Source organism: Palaemon carinicauda, chromosome 40, assembly GCF_036898095.1.
Source record: "Palaemon carinicauda isolate YSFRI2023 chromosome 40, ASM3689809v2, whole genome shotgun sequence".
NCBI lineage: Eukaryota > Metazoa > Arthropoda > Malacostraca > Decapoda > Palaemonidae > Palaemon > Palaemon carinicauda.
In genome coordinates, this window is record NC_090764.1 from 2186933 (window position 1) to 2196841 (window position 9909).

Below are 9909 nucleotides of genomic sequence, written 5' to 3' on the forward strand. Positions count from 1 at the left end.
ATTTCGTATATTTGGCTGTAAAACACAAATAATGTTTAGGAATTTGTGACGTCAAATGATTTCGTATATTTGTCTGTAAAACACAAGTAATGTTTAGGAGTATGTGACGTCAAATGATTTCGTATATTTGTCTAAAAATTAAAAGTTATTAGTGTCAAAACACAAGTAATGTTTAGGAATTTGTGACGTCAAATAATTTCGTATATTTGTCTAAAAATTAAAAGTTATTAGTGTCAAAACACAAGTAATGTTTAGGAATTTGTGACGTCAAATGATTTCGTATATTTGTCTAAAAATTAAAACTTATTAGTGTCAAAACACAAGTAATGTTTAGGAATTTGTGACGTCAAATAATTTCGTATGTTTGTCTAAAAATTAAAAGTTATTAGTGTCAAAACACAAGTAATGTTTAGGAATTTGTGACGTCAAATGATTTCGTATTTTTGTCTAAAAATTAAAAGTTATTAGTGTCAAAACACAAGTAATGTTTAGGAATTTGTGACGTCAAATAATTTCGTATTTTTGTCTGTAAAACACAAATAATGTTTAGGAATTTGTGACGTCAAATAATTTCGTATTTTTGTCTGTAAAACACAAATAATGTTTAGGAGTATGTGACGTCAAATAATTTAGTATATTTGTCTGTAAAACACAAGTAATGTTTAGGAGTTTGTGACGTCAAATGATTTCGTATATTTGTCTGTAAAACACGAATAATGTTTAGGAGTTTATGACTTCAAATGATTTCGTATATTTGTCTGTAAAACACAAATAGTGTTTAGGAGTTTGTGACGTCAAATGATTTCGTATATTTGTCTGTAAAACACAAATAATTTTTAGGAGTTTGTGACGTCAAATGATTTCGTATAATTGTCTGTAAAACACAAGTAATGTTTAGGAGTTTGTGACGTCAATGATTTCGTATTTTTGTCTGTAAAACACAAATAATGTTTAGGAGTTTGTGACGTCAAATGATTTCGTATATTTGTCTGTAAAACACAAATAATGTTTAGGAGTATGTGACGTCAAATGATTTCGTATATTTGTCTACAAATTAAAACTTATTATAGTGTCAAATCACTAATAATGTTTACGTGTTTGTGACGTCAAATGATTCCATATATTTGTCTACAAATTAAAACTTATTATATAGTCAAAACACTAATAATGTTTACGACTTTGTAACGTGAATTATTTCGTATATTTGTCTACAAATTAAAACTCGTTAGTGTTAAAACACTAATAATGTTTACGAGTATGTGACGTCAAATAATTTCATATGTTTGTCTACAAATTAAAACTTATCATAGTGTCAAAACAATTAATGTTCACGAGTATACAACGTCAATTGATTTCAGGTATTTATCTACAAATTAAAACTTATTAGAGTCAAAACAATTAATGTTTATGAGTATATAACGTTAAATTATTTCGTATAGGTTATTTACCCATCTAAAAAGTGAAACATATTAGCGTGTCAAAACCCAAGTAATACTAATACTAATAGGCCTACTAATACTAATACTAATACTAATGATAATGATAATTATAATGATAATGATAAATGATAATAAATTATAATTTCTAAATGGTTATTTATTTATTTATTAATTCATTTATTTATATAAAAAGTGAAATTTATTATAATGTTAAAACATTAATAAATTTTACGAGTATATAACGTCAATTGATTTTTAATTGGTTATCCATTTATTTGTGTTCAATGTAAAACTTATTATGAAAATATAATAAACAGAAGATCCTAATTAGTACAAATGCTAAACGTTAATTCACGTGTCTAACCTCTTCTACTACATCTAATACATTGTATAAATACAGTGTTTTAACCCTTTTACCCCCAGGCTATTTAGAACTTTCCAACCCTTAACCCCCAGGCGTTTTTTTTTTCCAAGCACATTTTGCAATATATATTTTTTAAATTGCTCTAACAGCCTTAATTTTCGTCATAGAGAAGTCAGGTTGGTCACATTCTTTTGGAAAATGCCTGAAGTTTCTCATAAAGTTATCAAAAATAGGCAAAAAAATGTAAATAGCAGTTTTTTTTTTTTTTTTTTTTTTTTTTTGCAAGGACGTACCGGTACGTCCATGGGGGTAAAGGGATGAGTTTGGTGAAACGTACTAGTACGTCCATTGGGGGTGGGTTAACCTAATAGCACATTGGTGATGAATAGCCTACCAGGCCCCCAGCGCTTGGCTATGTAGCCAATATTCATAAATACAGTCCAATCCAATAATACTTCCCTATGTACCCCAAATTCTACACTAAATCACTATTGATGAATATCTAGGGTTGCGGTGGCCTATTGGTAACGTCCCTGCCTGGTGATCGCCAGACTGTTGGTAGAGTCCAAATCAAACTTGTTAATCCCTTTAGTGTCTGGAACCTCACCATCCTTGTGAGCTAAGGATGGGGCGTTTGGGGAGCCTCAATAATACTTCCCTATGTACCCCAAATTCTACGCTAAATTAGTTATCACTATTGATGAATATCTAGGGTTGCGGTGGCCTATTGGTAACGTCCCTGCCTGGTGATCCCAATCATGTTAGTCCCTTTAGTGTCTGGAACCTCACCATCCTCTTGAGCTAAGAAGCATATAGGTCTACCTGCTAAGTTCATCAGTAGCCATTGCCTGGCCCTCCCTCGTCCTAGCTTGGATGGAGAGGGTTCTTGGACACTGATCATATGTATATATGGTCAGTTCTTAGGGCAATGTCATTGCCCCTTGCCTCTGCCATTCATGATTGGCCTTTAAAAACCTTTACAATAATTTTCTCTGTTGTTTTGCCATAACTTATCAATCTATTTAAGAGGGAATATTATTAATAGCAAGAAGTTATCATCATAGTATATAATAATAATGAAATGGCTTCATTAAAATCAAGTACCCTGTGTCTATTCTAATTCAATAATACCTATCTACGTAAACCAACTATTCCAAATTACAGTATTTATCAACATGTATACATATCTTGAAATCAGCTTCTCCGTTGTTTCGCAATAATAGATCAGACCTTTTTTAAGTGGCAATATTATTAATAGCATGAAGTTATCATCATAATATATAATAAATAATAAAATGGTTTTAATGAAATCAGGTACCTTGTGTCCTTTCCAGTTCAAATAATACCTCTTTGCGTAAACCAACTAAGCGAAATTAGTTATCAACTTATATATATATATATATATATATATATATATATATATATATATATATATATATATATATATATATACATATATACATATGTATATGTATATATATACAGTATATATATATATATATATATATATATATATATATATATGTATGTATATATATATATATATATATGTATGTATATATATATATATATATATATATATATATGTATATATATATATATATATATATATATATATATATATGTATGTATATATATATATATATATATATATATATATATATGTATATATATATATATATATATATATGTATATATATATATATATATATATATATATATATATATATATATATATATATATGTATATATATATATATATATATATATATATATATATATATATATATATATCTTGAAATTAGCTTCTCCGTTCTTTTGTAATAACTAATCAGACCTTATAAAGTGGCAATATCATTAATAGCAAGAAGTTACCATCATAGTACATAGTAAATAATAAAATGGTTTTAATGAAATCAGGTACCCCGTGGAACGCCGAATATCGACCACGGAGCACCGCATGTCTCGTACCGAAGCAGTGGCTCTCAATGGGACGTCCCGTTCCTCTTGCAAGTAAGTTACGAAAGGGCAGATGCTGAGATGAATCTTAGATTATATTCCTTGCTAGTTAGTTACTATTATTATTATTAAGTTTGCTAGCTAGTTACTATTATTACACTCAGGTACACTTTTCTATCTTATTTCTCTTCCACTGGTCTTGTTAAAGTTTTTATAGTTTATATAGGAGATATTTATTTTAATGTTACTCTTAAAATATTTGATTTTTCCTGGTTCCTTTCCTCACAGGGCTATTTTCCCTATTGGAGCCCCCGGGATTATTATTATTATTATTATTATTATTATTATTATTATTATTACCAGCCAAGGGATGGTAGTCTTTATTATCATTAAAAGAATGAAAGTTGCTTATTATTGTTGTTGTTGTCGTCATTATCATTATCGTTATCATTATTATTCTTACTATTGTTGTTATTATTACCAGCCAAGGGATGGTTGTCTTCATTATCATTAAAAGAATGAAAGTTGATTATTATTATTATTATTATTATTATTATTATTATTATTATTACCAGCCAAGCTACAACCCTAGCTGGAAAAGCAAGATCCTATAAGCCCAGGGGCTCCAACGGGGAAAAATAGCCCAGTGATGAAAGAAAATGAGAAAATAAATAAACGAACAAAGGGAATAAAAGAGAATTATTATGAAATAACGATAAAGAATGTAAATGCTTCGACAACAAAGGATTAGACTCCAATCATTAGAGAATTTAATTGACTTGCTGATTAAAGATTAAAGTATATATGATACTGTACTTACTCAGGGACCGAATTCTTAAAAGAAATTTTTAGAAACATTAATAATCTCATGTATAAAAACAAACCCTCACTGATTTATATACTTTCAAAGTGTTATCTTGGAGTAGATAAGATGAATGGACAGCTTTAACGATGGAATGATACAAATTTCAACTTTGGAACCGGTCATAAAAAAACAGAAAGACTTTATTAAATTCTAGAAAAAGATTTTGATAGAAAAGACAGATTCTTGATAAAATGTATCGAGGATAAAATGCTAAAAGAATACAATGTGAGCCCAATGTTCTAAAAAAAAAAAAAAAAAAAAAAAAAAAAAAAAAAAAAAAAAAAAAAAAAAAAAAAAAAAAAAAAAAAAAAAATGGGAAATTTGAAACGTTGGAAGGATTTTAATTTCAACTTGGAGCTAATAGCAAAGAAACAGCTAGACGTTATTAAATTCTAGGGAAAGTTTTTCCATAATTCGAACAGATTCTAGCCAGTGTATTGAGGGCAAAATGCTGAAAGAATATGTAGGCGGAAGTTATAACAAAAGATAATAGGAAAATTTGAAACGATTGAAGGATTTTAATTTCAACTTGGAACTAAATGCAAAGAAACAGAAAGACGATTAAATTCTAGAGAAAGCTTTTGCTAGATCTAACACATTCTAGATAAAGTGCATTGAGGATAAAATGCTAAATGAATACCATGTGAGGCCAATGTTCTAAAAAAAAAAAAAAAAAAATTGGAAAATTTGAAACGTTGGAAGGATTTTAATTTCAACTTGGAACGGAATGCAAGGAAACAGAAGGACGATTAAATTCTAGAAAGCTTTTGATAGAACCGACACATTCTAGATAAAGCGCATTGAGGATAAAATGCTAAATGAATACCATGTGAGGCCAATGTTCTAAAAAAAAAAAAAAAAAAATTGGAAAATTTGAAACGTTGGAAGGATTTTAATTTCAACTTGGAACGGAATGCAAGGAAACAGAAGGACGATTAAATTCTAGAAAGCTTTTGATAGAACCGACACATTCTAGATAAAGCGCATTGAGGATAAAATGCTAAATGAATACCATGTGAGCCCGATGTTCTAAAAAAGAAAAGAAAAAAAAAATGGAAAATTTGAAACGAAGAAGGATTTTGATTTCAACTTTGAACTGAATGCAAAGAGACAGGAAGACGATTGAATTCTATAAAGCTTTTGATAGAACTGACAGAGTCTGGATAAAGTGAATTGAGGATAAAATACTAAAAAAATACCACGTGAGCCCAATTTTCTAAAAAAAAAAAAAAAAAAAAAAAAAAAAAAAAAAAAAAAAAAAAAAAAAAAAAAAAAAAAAAAAAATGGAAAATTTGAAACGATGAAGGATTGTAATCTTAACTTGGAACTAAATGCAAAGATACAGCAAGACTTGATTGAATCCTAGAGAAAGCTTTTGATAGTTCTAACAGTTTCTAGATTATTAAATTGAATCCAAATTATTTAAAAGAAAACTATACAAGCAAAATCTGCATTGTTTATAACAGGACCCACAGCCTCTAGAACGAAAGGGTTAACTATATGCAAAGTCACTCGGCTTTAGAGTATAAGGCGGGACCTCGATTGCCCTCAGAGCTTTGAGCCAATACGAACGTGACCTGGGTTCTTGGAGAAGATCACACAAATGGCAGTTTTATTCCAAGGAACTTTTTGGGAACTAAAAGGGTGTGTCTTTTCAGTTGTGTTAAGTCTAATGGGAGAAAAAATGGAAGGGTAATACATATATATATATATATATATATATATATATATATATATATATATATATATATATATATATACATATATATATATATATATGTATATATATATATATATATATATATACATATATATATGTATATATATATATATATATATATATATATATATATACATATATATATATGTATATATATATATATATATATATATATATATATATATATAGATAGATAGATAGATAGATAGATAGATCTATGTATATGTGTGTATATGTGTGTGTATATGTGTGCGTTTGTATGTGTGTATGAATATGTAAAAACGAATGTTACCAATAACCAACAATAAGTTGTTCTTTCTTATTAGCAAAAAGGCTCCGAACACAACCGACAAAGTACGCCAACTCTATATAGAGATGAGAATCACAATCTAAATATCTAAAATCAGGTGTACTGACTTTGTGGACATTGGTACATAAGCATGTAATTCAGACTGTATTTAGTGTTGGTTCTTCATTTTTCGAGTAACAGAAAATGTAAGCAAATGTCTTTCTGTGAGGTTTTTTGACCATCGATTAATGATAAAATTGTTGTAAGGTAAATGCACAATTAATACATTTTTGAGTTAGAGAGGGATTAAATATTTTTTATAACGATATAATTTATCCTTTTTTTGTAACTTTCCTTCCACTGTCCATTTTTTGACCACCGATTAATGATAAAAATGTTGAAAGATAAATATATAATTCACACCGTTTTGAGTTGGAGATGGATTATATATTTTTATGATTATATAATTAATCATTCCTTTTGTAAATTTTCCTTCCACTGTCCATAGTTTGACCATCGATTAATGATAAAATTGTTGAAAGATAAATGCATAGTTCACACCGTTTTGAGTTAAAGATGGATTAAATATCTTTATAATTATATAATTAATCATTCCTTCGTATTTTTCCTTCCACTGTCTCATTCATGAGTTTGTGTACCAGAATATTTTAATCAGCTATATCCACTTCCCCCCTTTCTAAGTGTGGATACCTTAACTTAGGGAAATGGTTTCCGTATCACCATGATCAGCAAAGTTGTATTAGTTAGGGCCACCCATTCTATGTTGGTTCGCTTTGAGCGATCAGACAAAAGCCTCCTACCATCACTAATCCACAGTTGGCCAGCGTGGTGGTGAAAACTGACCAAACCCCAGACATGCATGAAGGGTCTAAGGACAAAATCCCCCGGAGGACAAAATGAGATTGGTGATGACATATTGGAGAAAGACGATGGCTTTACAAAACGAGCAAGTGACTATACTGCTATTTTTATTAAGCATTCCACGTAGGAAAGGAAATTTTGTTCAGGGTGTACTGTCCGGGGCGATTTTGTCCTACGGGAGATTTTGTCCTACGGAGGATTTTGTCCTACGGGGGATATCTGCATAAAGACATGTCTGAGGCATTTGTCTTGTATTGGACAAGAAACGTCTGCATTTTTTGTCGCTGCTGTTGTTGTTATTTTATTTGCCCCTCAGTGTTCCAATTACCATGAATGCTTCTTGAGAATCAATCCAAAACCATCTGTCCCCATTCATGACTAATTGTATGCCTGAGGCCTTTGTCCTGCAACTAACTTGTACCGGTTACATTTGTTACTTTTGTTGTTGTCGTTATAGTTGTTGTTGTATCCACCCATCAATGTCTCCCATTATCATGAATATTTATCCCAGACATGACTAATTACATAGCTGAGGCCTTTGTCAAGCAACTGACTTATAACGGTTGCACTTTTTGTTGTTGTTGTCGTTGTTGTTGTTTTATCCACCCTTAAATGTCCCCCATTATCATGAATATTTATCCCAGACATGACTAATTGCATAGCTGAGGCCTTTGTCAAGCAACTGACTTATAACGGTTGCATTTGTTGTTATTGTTGTTGTTATTGTTGTTGATATTATTGTTGTTGTTTTTGTTGCTGCATCCACCCATTAATAACTCCCATTATCATGAATATTTATCCCAGAAATGACTATTTACATAGCTGAGGCCTTTGTCCCGCAACTGACTGGTAACGGTTGCACTTATTAATTTATTTGTTGCTGTTGTTGTTGTTTTTGTTGTTGCTGTTGTAGTATCCACCCATTAATGTCCCCCTTTATCATGAACATTTCTTGAGAACCAATCCATAACCAACTTTTTCTACTCTCCATCAGGTCCAACTTGAGCACGGGCTCCACCTTGAGGTCCTCCTTGAGCACGGGATATCGCCTGAACGCTTCGCCGAACAACTTTGGCCGTACCCACAACGGAACACCCATCGCTGACCTTCGTCAGAATGCTCAGGAGGTCCACGTCTGTGTGCCTCTTAAGTGCCACTCGCATCTACATCCAGAGCCTTTCCCTTCGAAAGACACCAGCATGTAGGTGTACATTAATCCTCCATGGGCTACGAAAGACGTAGCGGTACTTAAAGCCTTCAGGAGCTACGAAAGTCGTTTCAGGGGTTCTTGAATCCTTAAGGAACTACGAAAGACGTTGTAGGCACCCTTGAATCCCTCAGGGGCTTCGAAAGATACTGTGAGCGTGCTTGAAGCCTTCGGGAGCTATAAAAAGCTGTTAAAGGCGTCCTTGAATCCTTCGGGAGCTACAGAAGCGTTTATAGGCATCGCTGAATACTTCACAGGATCTACGAAAGCCGTTATATGCGTTTCTGAATCCTTCAGGAGCTACGAAAGCTGTTGTAGGCGTCCCTGAATCCTTCAGGAGCTACGAAAGCCGTTGTATGCGTACTTGAATCCTTCAGGAGCTACGAAGGCCGTTGAAGGCGTCCCTGAATCTGCCAGGAACTAAAAAAGCCGGTGTAGGTGGCCCTTAAATCCTTCAGGGGCTACGGAAGCCACTGTAGGAGTGATTGAAACCTTAAGGGCTACGAAAGCAGTTGATCACGGATTCTAATTCTCTCATTTATTTCTAGTTCACAACGTAAATTTACGTCTAATCTATGAACGTGTACTTAATGAATTACTATAAACTGCTATTTTCAGCCACGATATTCATTGTTTGGTTGATATAAACATTTATACAGTAAAAGTACACTTAATGAATTACGTTTTTCGTAATGAGAGATTAACTGTAGAATATTTCAACCACGATATTCATTGTTTAGTTGCTGTAAACATTCACAAACGTCTATATCAATTACAGTTACTTGTGGTCTATTTTTATAAGTTGTCATCAATCTCTGATTCATCATATCAACGGAAATTAGTGAATCATTGATAACCATAAAACAAAGTGAGATTTTCATATTATAATCATCTGTTTTATATGTTAACTTTTTTATTTTTATGGAAATTATTCTTATCATAAACAATATTTTATTTGCGATGAAACATGACAAACGGACTGAAAGTTGAGCAATTATATAATTGTGAGAACATTTTTGTATTTTTGTTTTTTCAAATGCATTGAAATGTATTTCAAATATATAAAAAACGTCGTTTGAAAATTGACGAGGTGCAGTTTTAATGAATCTATCAAAAAAGTTTGAATTTCCAAATGAATATGAATTAACACATATCTATTCAAAGGAATCATAGAGTTTCTGTGC

At 31.2% G+C, this 9909-nt stretch overlaps 1 protein-coding gene across 2 annotated transcripts in view; it reads left to right on the forward strand.

Annotated features, from left to right (window-relative positions):
• Window positions 1-9663, forward strand: part of LOC137631516 (substance-P receptor-like) — a 31609-nt gene extending 21946 nt beyond the window's left edge. The window contains exons 8-9 of one of the 2 annotated variants that reach the window (XM_068363266.1): window positions 3724-3816; window positions 8513-9663. In XM_068363266.1, coding sequence (XP_068219367.1) covers window positions 3724-3816; window positions 8513-8723 — 304 coding nt within the window. In that variant the 3' untranslated portion in view covers window positions 8724-9663. The remainder of the gene's footprint in view (window positions 1-3723; window positions 3817-8512) is intronic. The other variant, XM_068363267.1, reaches the window with a different exon arrangement.
• The last annotated feature ends 246 nt before the right edge of the window (window positions 9664-9909 follow it).